Source organism: Gymnoscopelus braueri, assembly GCF_963280865.1.
Source record: "Gymnoscopelus braueri genome assembly, chromosome: 17".
NCBI lineage: Eukaryota > Metazoa > Chordata > Actinopteri > Myctophiformes > Myctophidae > Gymnoscopelus > Gymnoscopelus braueri.
The window spans coordinates 30,526,904-30,542,074 of NC_137617.1; the positions used below are offsets into that span (position 1 = coordinate 30,526,904).

The 15,171-nt window shown below is 42.1% G+C and overlaps 1 protein-coding gene across 4 annotated transcripts; it reads left to right on the plus strand.

Moving 5' to 3' along the window:
* The first annotated feature begins 1,164 nt into the window (after positions 1–1,164).
* ndel1a (nudE neurodevelopment protein 1-like 1a) lies at positions 1,165–14,993 on the plus strand. Of its 4 annotated transcripts, none has more exons than XM_080456259.1 (10): positions 1,165–1,269; positions 4,616–4,712; positions 7,517–7,670; positions 9,716–9,864; positions 10,432–10,568; positions 10,834–11,004; positions 11,520–11,614; positions 11,775–11,920; positions 12,272–12,309; positions 13,952–14,993. In XM_080456259.1, exons 1-10 carry the CDS (start codon positions 1,257–1,259, stop codon positions 13,960–13,962), a joined length of 1,011 nt encoding a protein of 336 aa, XP_080312385.1. In that variant the 5' UTR covers positions 1,165–1,256; the 3' UTR covers positions 13,963–14,993. The 4 variants fall into 4 exon arrangements, with proteins under 4 accessions (XP_080312385.1, XP_080312386.1, XP_080312387.1 ...); XM_080456260.1 differs by having other exon boundaries at positions 12,275–12,309; XM_080456261.1 differs by having other exon boundaries at positions 12,275–14,993.
* The last annotated feature ends 178 nt before the right edge of the window (positions 14,994–15,171 follow it).

Sequence of the window (15,171 nt, forward strand, 5' to 3'; positions counted from 1 at the left end):
GCTCGCAACTGGTCAGGGCAGGGCCTATTGCTGGCAGGTCCCCCTACATGGCAAGAGTAACAAAAGGTGGCTTAAACCCCTTGGGCAATTGATAGAATGTTTCTGCTTATTCTGCTAAGACAGCAGATGGCATTCTCCTGTAAACAGCAAAGCATGTCTCAGTTCAATATGAAAGAAGGATGTGGGTGAGGACTGAGGAGTGCCCTGGCCTGCATATAAACACACTTGTTTTGCAGTCCAATGTGTTGGCCTTCCACCAATGCCCACCACCACACATGTATGTGAAATGTATACTGATACACTTTGAATAGATGTTGTTATTATTGGCCTATAATGCCACTGTGTGTATTAGCCTAGCGACGGCTGTTGAAAATCATGCAATAAGCAACACACCCTGTGAAACACAAACCTTTCTCATGGTCCGGTTAGACTCTTCAAACAGTGACACTTGCTCTTGAAATGTCTGGTTCCAATAATCTAAAGGCCCGTTATCAACTTTCTGCGGTCTGGAAGCCATGATGATTGACAGGCGTGTTTGGGTTTGTTACTTAGCAACAACAAGTTCAACGAAGCGCATGCCACAAAGAGGCGGATAAATTGCCTGGGTAATAACATGACATGGTACTAATATGATATTGTGTAGCAAAAACGATTTAACATGAATGTTTGTCATTAATACCAATTCATTAACATTAATACCAAACTAAATTTAGCAATTATAAACTGTTAAGAGAAGCACTGCATATGCAGCGCTTCTCTTAACAGTTTATAACTGCTTTGTCCCTCCCTATCGTGGACAAAACAAACCGTTTTGGCCAATTATCATATCTTTTAATATGTACTATAATGTGTATACTGTTTAAAATGTATGATAGTGACCACCAGATGGTGCCAAACGTCAACCTGCCGTGTGGCGTGTGTGCGCAGGGCGCGAGCAGCCTGTTTTGAGACTGTGAACACGCCCACCTTCGTGCGCAGATACCACAGAGCTTGTGTAAGCACTGATCTACAAGCTTACAACGCGTCGCAAAGTGACGCGTTGTTAGCTTGTAGATCAGTCGTTTTTTTGGGCAGGCAGCACCTTCGTGCATATGTGGGACGGCCGCTCTGGTTGTCTAAGCCAATCACAGCGCGAGGTTCCCCTCCGCCTATGGGATGTGGAGTCGACAGTGAGGACCGTTCATCTCAGCTGTATTCTTCACCTGCCATCAGACTGAATGGACTGAAAAACATCACCGTTTTGGACGAGGCAGCGAATGAAATGTTCAGGTACTCACTGTTTAAGTCATATAATCACAGGCGAAACGTTTCGTAACATTTCTTACCGTTTCTAATACGATTTAAGCCGTTTTTAGCTAACCGCGTTGGGCGCTTGTTTTGAGTTTTGCACACCCATTTCTTGACAGCTGACCCTGTCTGTCAGTACAGTAGCACTAGCCTGTTTGTTTGTTCATTCGTTTCATGGTGTCATTGTTTTTACATGCTTATGTCCGCATTTCATTCTATAACGGTTATTACTGTAGATTGACTATGCTCGCCTACTCTTTCATGCACGCCAACGACAACATTTCTGTTCATTGTTGTCCTTCCATGCTTGGATTATCATGGTGGGTGTTGCTTGTGTCAGGTGGTCTGCTATAGATATTGCTTGTCATTTACCATGTGACAGTCGTAATACTGTTGGTATTTTCCTGGAAATGTGGACGCACAGTAGTGAGGGTGGGAGCATCTGTCACACTGGCTCCATCAGCTTCTGGACGTAATGCTCTGAGACCAAATCAAAGTGTACACACACTGAAATAACACACATTTTCCATCACTTAGAATAGCTATCGATTAGGTATAAAAACTGAATCTATGATATCTCACGTTATTTAATATCACCCTTGATGAATAGAATACCCAGGACCACAATGGAAATAAGCCCCTATAAGGGCTTTTTTGTGTTATCCTTTTAACAATCATTGTAAAGTCGTACCACTGTACTATTTACAAACTATTTATAAAGTATTCAATCAATCAAAGTTGTGTGAAGGACATGGTATTTTTTCAATACAAAACAAATGTAAGGCAACCAAAATAGGCCAATTGCTTTAAAGAATGATAATCCAATGAAACAATACTTCAATCTCAGGCTCTTGACTTGAGTTAATGTAGACTGCCTGACTTGGACTATTAGATCTGTTGTCTCCATGGAAGGCTGTGTGAGAAGGCCTTTTGTGAGAAGGCTTTTTTTCCCCCTTTTTGCTGTGGTGTCTGTGTTTATATTGAATTGGTTTGTGTTTATATTGAACATACCATTTATACTGTATCTCAGCAGTTCAGCATTTGTCAAAGCATACCACTTGTTGGCTGTGACAATGTTTTATGACATGGCAACTGGGCACCAATGTGTCTCTGTAAGTGGATGCTACAGCTCAGCATTACTTGCTTCTTCAGTAGGACAGCGCAACTGTTCATAACAGAAGACTCTTTTGACCTCTTTACCCTCTGACTGGCCTAATTTTCATTCAGTCTCACTCGCTGAAAATAACCGATTTTCAGACTTTTTAAAGCATTTACTGGTCAGTCATTAATTGTGACTTTCCAAGTTCTTAGCCTAGCTCTTTCTGAAAAGGTTCTGTGTTGTTGAGTGAAGACAGTGTTGTATTGTTATCTGATGCCTGGCAGCATGCATGCACCATTCACAGTGCCAATCTTGAGTTTGTGAGTTTCAGCCAGATCTAGTTGCCTTTTGTGTGAATTTCCAAAAGGCCTGATGAGTTGTTGGAATTATACCAAACCGGATTCAACTGCTTTTTGTCCTATTTACAGACTAATGGCTGCCCAGTGAAACGCTAATAAATATCCTCTTACTGTGGACTGGCTCAGTAAACTTAAACTATCCTTGAATTGAAAAGTCTTTGTTAAGTTATTTAGACACATTGAATTAGTATTACAGTAGTTATTGGCTATGTGAGAGTGAACTTTAAAAACCAATAGGAATTATTTTTGGTAAAAGTTCAGGACTCAGGAGTTGTCATACTACTAATTTCGGAGAAGCATGTTTTTCGACTTGCGAAAGGAAATTAAATCAACCAATAGATTAGGCTACAAAAGGGAAACAGAAAGCAGTGCACTGTGACAGCTCTAGAGGACTGAAACATACATGACTTTTTATATAATTATTCGTGTGGGTTAAATAAAGTGTTGTCATTGTAGCCGGCTATTGATTTTGTCTGTAATGATTGCAGGCTGATGTGACAACAGCATTCATAATAAGATGTACTGGACCTATATATAGACATTGGGTTTATTCCCATTGCGCTCTGCTGCTCAGAACTGTTTTGGTATGCAAGGGTTTACCTCCAGCCGTCTCTGTCTAATAATGAGTCCCTGTGATGGATTGGACTCCTTGCTACACCGTTACCTCGGGGACTGTCACTTTTTTTAAAAATCCTCAGTTCACTTTTATTATCTAGGACACAGAGATACAGCATAATGAGCGATAGCCTTACATTGACAAAGAAGATCTAGGGTAAATGAGTTACTTATGCTGTTGTCCCGCAGAATGTGAAAGGTTACTTAAAGCTCCAGCCAGGGTGCTTAAATGGGGTGTCACAATCATGACAGATATCTTAACTATTAAATATCATTGCATATATAGGGTTTACTGTGTATGAAAAGTTTTTAAATGATGGTGTAAGAGCCATATGAGCCTTGTTCTATCTAATTTGTTGACGTCACTGCAGGGCTTGGTCAAGGCCAAGGTTGCCAGGGTATTTAACCCTGTCCCGACTCCCTAATCAGCTGCAGGTGTTGCCAGTGGCAGAGGCAAACCAGTTTTTGACTGTGTTTCATGAGAGCTGGAGGTCTGTGTGTGTTTGACTATTTATTTATTGTTTGCTGAAGTGACAGATCGGCTACAGAATAAAACGTTTGTTTATGAACTCAACGGACACTTGTGGACATCAGTTTGTATGGAGCACACGTCAGAACTCCCTCTGCAACCAGTATAGTGCCAGAAGTATAGGACTTTTGACACTACACTTAGAGTGTGTGTGTGTGTGTGTGTGTGTGTGTGTGTGTGTGTGTGTGTGTGTGTGTGTGTGTGTGTGTGTGTGTGTGTGTGTGTGTGTACTCTCAGAGGTGGATAGAGGTTGTAACCACAGTAAAGTGGTTTCGTGTCATTATTTATCAATCCCACCATTTTTTTAAAAGAACATTAAGGAGTACTTTGGTCAGGCTGTGCAGTTAAAATTCCAATCTCTATTTGAATAATTGATAATGCACTTTCCTCTCTGTAAGCCTGGGTGTATTGGGCTGTAGGCGTCTGTGGGATGAGGCAGCTTTGATTAATTCCCCTCGACGGGTTAAGTCATTGATCTGTCCGGCATCCTCTGACTTGATGAGGGTTGGTGTTATCCACACCCCCTCGTCTTGTTACGGGCAGTAAGTATAAATCAGGCTTAAAAATGAATTTAGCCTCCTAACTTGAAAGGTTTGTATTAGTGGTTGTGAGACGCCGCAGCAGCTCTGAATGAAGGATGTTGACAGTGGTGTGTGATGTTGTTATGCATTATGTTTGTTTGTTTTTACATTGCAGTAATCACTCTCATTTTCATTGTTTTCGCAGATTTGTTTGTCATGGAAACAGATACAATACCAAAATTCTCCTCAAAAGATGAGGAAATTGACTTCTGGAAGACACTTGCCCTCAAGTACAAGACAAGGTACGTTAACGGGCACAAATTATGCACACTCAATTAGGCTATGTGCTGTGTCATCATCAGCATACCTTTCTTGCCAAGCACAATAGTTGGACAGGGATTTGTCTCATGTGTTAGTTAGGCTACATAGGCCTAACTAACCAGAGCCCGCTGGGTATTCTGAACATATCTCATATATATATATATAACTCAATATTGAAATATAATCATATATCATTTTATAAAATCTATATGACGCCCAGCCCTAATATAGACACTCCCATAGACATACTGACACATATAGGGATAACTTGACTTGACCATTGTTTTCAGCTCTCTGATAACTTGGCAAATAACAAGATGTAACTTTTAACATTCACGCCATGTGCCTGGAAGCCACAGCGCCATGGGAACACCTAACCGCTGGAACGCCCCATCTGTCTTGTCTGGCTTTCTTCAACCTGACGTTCTCACTGTCGCTTTCAATGAAAGATCAGTCGTATCAGATCCTGTTCTACCTTGTGAAAGAGCTCTATTATGAAACAGACAGTGAGTTTCCTTGAAAACCTTGTTTTTTTTTAAAGGGATGGATCCCATTGCATGTTGAACTTAGAGGCTTTCATGCCTTTGTGTCTGCCTGTATGTCTATGAATGGGTTTATGTAACTTGATGTCATTGAGTTCCTGCTATTGTTGAAGCTAAACATAATGAACAACTACACTCTTAAGCCTGCTAAAATTAGCTGTACTCTGCATTTTCCCATTGCAGTACACAATATAGTCACTAAAGGAAGGTCTCAGTGGACAACAGACACACCCAGCCAGGAAATTAGCTTTGGTTTTCACCTAGTTATGCAAGTGTCTATAGACATTTAGGCTCTTTTAAAGTCCGTGAAGATAAAAGTCACATACTTTTTGTGTGTGTGGTATGAATGAGGTAATTTGTTGACAGCATTGCAGTATTGGATTGTAACTTCACAATGGTTTTTGTTTTACCCCCCTTAGTTTTTAGACAGGCTTTGGTGTAACCAAACAGACAAGTGTGGGTTTTGTATGAGTTGAGACTTGAAGAGACACAGGAATTTCTATGTAGCATATTATGGAATTATTGTTAACTACAAGCGGGCATTGTGGTTAACAAGCGTGAAAAGTGAAGAGGGAGCAAATACTTTCAATGTTTTAAATAAATAATGATCATTTTAAAACACAGGTGGGGCTGCTTACCCACTTGATCCCCTAATCTGGGGCAAATATTCTGCAAAAATAGCAGATCTACAAGCTGCGATGTGTTGCGAGCTTATAGATAATTTATTTTCGGCAAAGACATTTGGTATTGAGGGAAAACATTAGGGTTTAAGTGGTTAAGGGTTTTGTATGCAGGAAAAATGCTGCATTATGCTAAAGTGTTTTTTTTTAAGTCACAAAGTAGAGCTTGCATATTTCCTACAAACTGTTAGACTGGATTATTTCAAGTCTAGGCTGATGAAAGAGGAAAGGGTTTCGCTGAGAACAAAGGGATATCTGCTCAGGTTCAACCAAGTAAAAAACAGTTCAAAGAGCAGGAGGGGCTCTGCATTCATAGAAAGAGGGATCTTGCTGTTAGTGCACTCATTGGTCTCATCGTGTTGCCTTGTTGAGCATCGGGGGAAACACTGTTTATGGCCACCCTGGCTCCATGCCCCCCACCCCCAGCACCTCCGGTCACATGCCACTAGCATACCAGCTGCCATTTTTAGATTCTTCTGTCTGTGTGTTCTTCCATGGCTGGATCAACCGACAAGTTACATAACAACCACTGAGTCTGCTCTCCCTTAGCCACTGGATGAGGGCCACTGTTTTTGTAATGGAGAAGAACCTATTGAATGCACAAAACCTCACGTTTGAACCGTCTAGGTGAATGATTGTAACATACAAACAAAGCCGTTAACAGTCCAGAATGAAATGAATTAAAACATGCTTGAGGCGTCTTGGTTTTTGGTTCTTGGTTCAGAATCTCTGCTCCTCTCCGTCTTGTGAAAGATTTAATTCTTGTGGTTGAACTGGTTCAGAAAAACAACAATATGTACAGTACTTGGTGGTCTGAACTTTGAAGGTTGCATAATCTGTTCCCTTGGAGAACATATGATGAAAATGAAATATAAGTGAAAATGATGGCCCAAACAGTTTTCACATTACACCTCCAGTTAAGATGCTCAATTTAATAAACCTTTTGTGATTACAAAAAGTGAACCTCAAGGAATATGAGCTCATAACTGCTAATGTCCAATAAACAGGAAAAAGTTTGAGAAGCATGACAGATGGCATCATTCATCACATCGGCAATCTTTTTTTAAGGTTTACACATCCCCCCCACACACACACACACAAACACACAAACAGATGTATAGTGATTGTTCTAACAGGACAAATGTGTTTATTAGATTGTAATGTTCATGAGGAGAGAAATAACATGACTGCAGTGCAGAAGTAATTATCCTTCTGAGAAGCTTTATTGATCTACTTAACAGTTCATATTTTGTGGGGTTTTTCTTCTGTTGTAAAGATGGGCATGGATGACATGACAAACAGAAAATCTCATTTAGCAGCTACATCCTTTTTAAACTATTAGTTTTTCCTGCATAGCTATGCCGCAGTATTGGAGTCATGAATTGCTATGCTGCTTTGAGTTTCGATAATATTTAGGATAAGGAGTGAAAATACCATTTAAAAAGCTGCTTTCCCAATGTGCTGTCCTCTTTTCCTTGTGGTGGCATAGTTAGTACTTGCCAACAGTTTGTATACTGCCCTCTTTATGTCCAGCTTGATGTCTTAATGTTCTCTTTCCAACAGCTACACGGAGGCCCAGGAGGAGCTTGTGGAGTTCCAGGAGGGCAGCAGGGAGCTGGAGGCAGAGCTTGAGGCTCAGCTTGGGCAGTCAGAGCACCGCATGAGGGACTTGCACTCCGAGAACCATAGACTCAAGAACGAGCTGGATTCAATCAAGGTGGGGATTCGTAAGGAGGAAGTTTAGACTGAGGAATAATTACATTTAAAACCAAGGAAACAAAAATCTATTTTGGGGCAGAAGTTTGTAAACAAATCTACATTAAAAAGATATTACATGAACATATGGAATACAATACTATCAGTCCTATCAGTGCAAATTTCTGTTTCGGTGAAGAGGCTGACTTTTGTGCTCTATGAGATAAGAAGCTGCTACTGTTCCAGAAAATGCCCATAGCTCCCCTGCATGGTCATCCAGAACCTGTAGATATCCTGATGTGGTCTGACTCATTGAATTATTGTGAACACAATCCAATTGAGATAGTCCAGAGCTGCCAGTTACATGTGTCCTGTGTCGTAAGATTGAAGGGCGGCAGCTGCAGCTCTGGAGATAGAGTAGTCGTCTCTGGGAATCTGAAGGTTCCTGGTTCGACCCCGACTCCTGGCATTGCGTCGAATCGTTCTTTAGCAAGAGACTTCCACTGACGAGCGGCAGTGTCTGGCCGTTGGTGTGTGAATGTGAAGCATACATTGTAATGCACATTGAATGCACTGCGATGCATTTTGAGCTTGTAGATCAGTTATTGCTATTGACGTACAATGAAGTTAAGTATGTATATATATATAGGGTTTCAATGGCTAAGCTTCCAACCCAACTCGAGTTGGGTGCAGCTTGTCTCCAGCTATGTCTTCCATACCCTTGACTTAAATAATTGAAGTTTTTTTTTCATAGCCATCTTATTTCATAACCTGCCCTTGAGTGCAGTCTCCTGCAGAAGAGTAATCACATTGTAACCCGCTGCTGCTTCCTTGAATGGTTTTGTTTGTGTGTCCTTTTTAATTTATTTAGCAGAGGAGCCCATCCAGTTGGGGTATGAAGGGCCATAGCGGTCTGTCTGATTCTGACATACAGTATGTCAAGTAAATTGTGATGAGGAGTACCGGAGATGGCCTGGCTAGAAATGATGAATTTATATGTATGTACTGTAATCAAAATGGTAATCTCACTTCCTGAAGCAAGAGTATCTTTTTTTCTTCACAACCTCAGCTCTTTTCCCATGCCGAGCAGCATTTGGCACCTGTTCTGTTCTGTGCCAGTGATGTCCTGATTATTCCAGCTGTGTTCGTTTTGTAGGAAACTCATACATAATGCATCACACAGCGCCTCTGTTACGTGCGTGCTCTCTCTCCATAATTAGCACATGGTGGGTGGGGGGGGGGGGCGTTGTAACGCGTCTCTGTGCCTGCATTACATTTCCAGCCATGAGAACCTAGCCACCTGCGGTGATCAGATGTGCACCAGCTATTTCATCTGCTTGGTTATTCAGGGCAAACGGTAGACTGCACACACATCATTAAATTACACCTTTCTGTAAACTAAAATGCCCGGTTGGTAACTCAGGCCCACGTGACGTTTATGTCTTCGCATCACCGGAATACATTCTCTCTCCGTGCACAATTGACTGTCCGAATTGACTCTGCATTTATTTACAGTTAATGGCGCGCTCCCGTGCAGCCTTCTTGTGTTTAACCACATTAAACCTGGCATCCCTGTTTTGGGAATGTCATTATAGCCAAACATTTTCAAAAAGGTTAACAGATTGCAGATCCACAAGCTCGCAACACATTGCATCGTGATGCCTTATAAGCTTGTAGAGCAGCTATTTTTTGAAACCTTCTGAACAGGCCTGGTTATTAGATATTGTCGCCATGTTAATAATGAAATCTTTTGAATGACACTCCAGGGCAAACGGAGTACTGTCTCTCCCGTGTCGGTTGGTGGTAATTGATTCTGACGCGACGGCAACAGCACATATAGGTCAGACAACACAGGCGGGCCCAGGCATATCTATTGAGCTGATTGTGCCTGGGCTGGTGGGAATATAGGTCACGCATCAATATTCCTAGCCTGAGAATGGTGAAGCAGTAGGGGGAGAAACCGTGGAGTCTCTGAAAAATGGATGATACATTTTAAGTCTGTTTGGGGAGGTAGACCAAACAAACGGTCACACGTGAACACCCCCATATATCCCTTCTCCCCTCCAGGAGAAACTGGAACAACATTATGTTCAGAGCTACAAGCAGGTGTCCATCCTGGAGGATGACCTTGGCCAGACCCGCAACATCAAGGACCAGCTCCACAAATATGTCCGAGAGCTAGAGCAGGCCAACGATGACCTAGAGAGAGCCAAAAGGTCAGTAGGAGCTCCAGGACACGCAAGATAACCCCGCACATTTGGTTTGGATGCAGTGATGGTTTCCTGTGTGTGTGTGTGTGTGTAATGTGTATCCATTTTTGTTTGATCGTCCGGTATTCACCTGATGACATTGCGTTCTAGCATGCATGACATGCATCTCTTCACAAGCCCTGCTACTTGTCATGCCATAATCTGATTCCGCCTTGCGCACTCTATTCAGATTAAACAGCACAACTATAGTAAATGTCTGTTCTAATTACTGGGAGCAGGTGGCTCAAATGGACTTGTTTGCTATAATTGGCTCAGATTGGATTTAAATCAATGCTGCTGCTAAAGACGCCTGAGATACTAATCTGTTGTCTTGGAATGATCATTAATTGGCAGATTGTGTGTGTGTGTGTGTGTGTGTGTGTGTGTGAGTGTGTGAGAACCGGCGATTTTAAATTGAATACATGTTGATTCTTTCCCTCATGTTCTTTTCACTATATTGAGCTTTCTTTCGTGGTATTGATTTGAAGTGCTCATGCCCAGTTCTACACCTCTTCCATTACTACTTTTGTGCAGGGCTACCATCGTGTCTCTGGAGGACTTTGAGCAACGTCTGAACCAGGCCATAGAGAGGAACGCCTTCCTGGAGAGCGAGCTAGATGAGAAGGAGTCTCTGCTGGTCTCTGTGCAGAGATTAAAGGATGAGGCCAGAGGTGAATATTGACTGCATTGTTATACACGCCAAGCCATCAATCACCACGTTCGCTCATTTGCATGTGCTGCAGCTGACCATCTCTTGGACTTATGTGAATTTACAACTACAGCACTACTTTCTCATGAAGTGTAAGATTTGTTGTCATTTGTGTCCCCACTGAAACCTAATTCTGGGTTATATGTATATGTTTTCTTAATCTGACAGTGAGCGTTAATTCTACTGTATTTATCATGAAAAAATGTGTCCTGCTTATTCGTTAACAGACCTCCGTCAGGAGCTCAATGTGCGAGAGAGGCAGACAGACATAAGGATGTCTGCTCCAAGTTCGCCCACTCAGGACATTGTAAAGATGGACACAGCCGTGCAGGCCTCCCTGTCCCTCCCCGCCACCCCACTGGACAAGGGACTGGACAACGCCTTTGCCAACCCTACAGGTATCTTTGTAAGCTGTCCCTCTTTCACATCCCTCAAGACACTCCAGGCTATTGCCTGTAGCATACGTAAGAGATGCACTGCCCATAAAGTGGTTCCATCAATTTCTTGTATTTTATTTCTCTATGTATTATTATTTTTATTTTATTTGTCTGCATTATTTGAAGGCCTGTTCACCATGCTGTTATAAATAGGAGTGAAACATTTGTATATCTGCTGGCAAACTGCCATGGACTTTACCATCAAGGAGAAACGGACGATTTTGCTCTAGAATAGGATCCCTCTCTTCAACATAATGAGTGTTAAAAACACTTGAAATGTACTAATTTAATGTAATGTGATGCCCAAGATGACCTGCTGGTTCTAAAAATGAAAAAGAATAAAAAGAAAGTGTAAAAAAAAAGTGTTTCCATCGATTGTCTTGTTCCTCTGAAGTTATTCATGTATTTGCGAGTGTGAGCTCATCACCTGCCAATGAGCCATGTCGGAGTGATTGTCATTCTATTTTCCACCCCAGTGCTATCAAACGGCTGCAGCAACAACTCGCCGCTGACTCCCTCTGCCAGAATATCAGCCCTCAACATCGTCAGTGATCTACTCCGGAAAGTAGGGGTGAGTCACTCCTTCTGAGCCTCTACCTCTCATGTTCAGTATTGACGCTGACCCTGCCACTACAGTGCATGTCTCTTCTGCTTTACTAGAAGCCTTTGCTTTCCAAACATGGTGGGAGAGTCTTAATGTCTCTTGTCTTTGCGTCTTCCTCCCCCTGCAGGCTCTGGAGTCCAAGCTCGCCGCTTGCAGGAACTTCGCCAAAGACCAGAAGGCCAGGAGGGTGTACACCCTCGACAACGGGAATGCGATCAATGCCAACACGGCTAAGTTCTCCCAATCGCTCCACACGTCGTATTTCGATAAAGCGTGAGTAAAACTGAAGGCCCCCCCCAACACCCTGTCCCACTCTCCACCCCCCAGCTCCATTTCTGCAAACACTGTGACTCATGTCTTAGTCATGTGTGATGAGTGAGAACAAACACTTGATTTATTTTTTATTATGTACAAGTCTTATGATGTAATGTGACTAGTCGGTAGTAGCCGTGCCATTGTATTCAACTAACTGCACCCTGTTTGAGCACGGATACAGTACGTGTTTTTGTGACCATGGACAATGGGACAGTTAAAGCCTTTGACACTGATGTAGGACGGAGGAGATGTGGAGTGTCTCAGACATCTGTATGTTTTCTTTGTGTTTGTTTGTTTGTTTTTCCCCAGCAGGAGAGAGAGGGTGATATTCCCTGCCTTGATTCTGGGTAATCTTAGCTCCTCCTCCCGTTTTTACCTGTGTGTCGGGGATTATACATGCATGCAGCCGCTACTTTAACCAGGCTCCTGTCTCAAATAGGACCAATATATAATCACTGCAGGCTAGATGAAAGCTTCGCCACTAACCAGTCCCTGGGGGTGGAGGTGGTGATGGTGTTCTCCTACTGCTTTGTTAGAACTAACCTAACCTTATACCATCTCATTCCTTTTGTTTGTCTGCTCGCCGTGTGTTGCTTCTGCATTGCGTTCGGCCTTAGGTATAGGTAGCCCACCCTGTTCATCATGGTTTTGGACAGTTTATTTCTCGAGGTCTTGGTTTTAGTGTGGGCTTTTGTATTCTGCGTTTTTTTAAACAAAAACATATTTGATACGTTTCTCAAACTGGTCACTGGATGAAGTCATTGAAAAGGGGGGGGGGGGATGTTCAATATATTATGGATATATTTTAGAAGAATGTAATAGTAAGTGGAACCGTCACAAATGTATCAAATGTCATCTGGGCCGTTTGTGCTGTGTCACTCTAATATCCTCTACTGTATTTGTCACCAGCTCCCTCTGTCGTACGGCAGCGACACGAGCTGGGACCAATGGTACGACGGCAGCTAGTGTTTCTGCTGTGTGAGGGCTGAGCGTGCAGATGCAGGGGACAGACACACAAGGGCATTCTCTCGTTGCAATGCAGGAAGGTGTTAGGTTGAACCTATTAACCCCCTTAAAGAGGCCGATTCTACAAATGCCTTCTAAATCAGTAGTTCTCAAACTTTTTCATCATTTTTCAAACGCTCTCAAGATTATTTTTTTTAATAGCCATCGCTAAAATCAAAAATTACTCGGATTCTTTCCCGGTTTTAATGGGTTATTTTAAACATTAAATTGTAATGTTTTTTTTTTGGGGGGGGGGGGTGGTCTAGAAATCCTTCATTGGATGTTAGAGGTACAGTATACATAGCTGATGATATTCCTTCCAAGTTGTGATTCCCAAATTTAAAGTAGATGAACCTGTCTGTCAGTATGCCACTCAAGCTTTCCAGGCAGCCGGTACGACTCTGCTTGTACCCTGGCCAACCATTTCTTCCATGTGGCACGAGATCCACTGATGTCAGCATGTGTGTGTGCTACCCTGTACGGGGGGATTAATGAGGACAGATTGACAAGTGACCTGCTGGCTTTCTCAGGTCAACGCGTCGTCCTCTGTGTTGGCAGCGGCCACTGGAAAGTGGCCGTGTGCCTGATGGGGTGACATTGACATAGACTATAATGGCTCCTGTGGGTTGTTTAGCAGAGGCACTGGCAGGCGGGATCGTGACAGTTAAAACCCTGATGCCTGGCTGGCTATGTTGTTTTGTTTTTCCTTCCTATAATCACATCTTTTAATTCACAGTCACAATCATCTGTATTCATTAGTGGCGCCGAGTCCTGTAGCATTGCTTCAAAAAGTTTGACAAGATTTTAATTTGCTTCACTTAGCTAGTAATTACATTGGAATGTTGTGAGTATGGTAATACTCCAGTTCATGAGTCACATGAGCTCATTTGCTTCCGGTGTTAATTTAGTAAACGGTGACGTGTAGCTCACTCAGCTAGAGTAACCGTGCCTTGTGTCTCTGTTTTTGTTGTTTTGTTTATACAGCAGGGCAGTGAACGGACTGGAACCTGGCAGTCTGACAGCTGTGACCACACCCCCCTCTGTCTCTTAGTGCCCCTCACTGTGTGACAGTATGTTAAGGACAACCATGCCTCAGTCAAAGACACAAAGCTGATGGCTGGTAATAGAAAACACTGATGTAGTTATAACAGGGGCCCTCGTTGCCATCACTGCACATTCACGCTCTGTCTCTCTGTCTCTTGTCTGTCTCTCTCTCTCTGTCTCTCTGTCTCTCTGTCTCTTGTCTGTCTCTCTCTCTCTCTCTGTCTCTCTCTCTGTCTCTCTCTCGATTATTGTGCTTTGGTCCAGCTGCAAACCTAGGTCCCTGTCTGTACTGTATATATTTAAATGTGCTATATATTGTCTTCATTGTATCAAGATGGCACACTCTACTGACCTTTTGCAAGACACATGCCCTGCTTCGTCACTGAAATGGTTACAACATGCAACATACTGTCCAAAGACAGAAACTTTATGCAACTCTAATTAGTTTTTATTGTTCTTTTTATAAGAGCACAGTTTGCCTTCAGTATATTGTTTCATTTGTTTTTTTTATTTAAACATGTTTTTTCTGCAAGTGGCCATTTTTTATTCTTACAGGACAGTTAATAACTGTCATACTTTGACTATTGTTTTATTTATAGCTGTGTCCAAAACTGCTATGAAAGGGAAAATAAATATTAGCTGTGCTGTGTTGAACCATATATGACGTGTACAATATTGGTCATATTGATCATTATTTATAGACGGGTACATGCGTGCTGTGGTCAGTGTTCAGCCCAAGTGGTCTGTTATTACAAACGGCAAAGGTTTTATGCTTTTATTGTTGATAGGAGCTGAAATGTTGTTGGGTTTTTGTTTTTTAGAAGCAGGTATAGCACTTTGACCCTGTGCAAACCCTGGATTTTCACATTTTAAGTTTAATTCATGTGCAATATTGCCTATTTGTCAGCCCCCTCCTCCCAAATTCCTTTTCTGGCATGTTCAAATAAATGTTATTGCATCCATTAAACATATGTTCTTTGTTCATGTCTTTTTTTCTTTGACGTTAAATCAAGGCTTTTAATTGAGAAAATGAATTTCACAACCATTTGTGAACCTGTGTAGATAATACAATTTGTTTCAGTTTTATAGCAAAGATTGTCAGAAGAATTGCATTCTGTTGTATGCATCTGAGACCTGTGGATCAGGAAGCTATTGAATTA

Coding starts and splice junctions, on each gene's coding strand:
- ndel1a (XM_080456261.1), top strand. Junction 4,713..7,516: donor GCCCTCAAGTACAAGACAAG/GTACGTTAACGG, acceptor TCTTTCCAACAG/CTACACGGAGGCCCAGGAGG. Junction 11,005..11,519: donor CGCCTTTGCCAACCCTACAG/GTATCTTTGTAA, acceptor TTTCCACCCCAG/TGCTATCAAACGGCTGCAGC.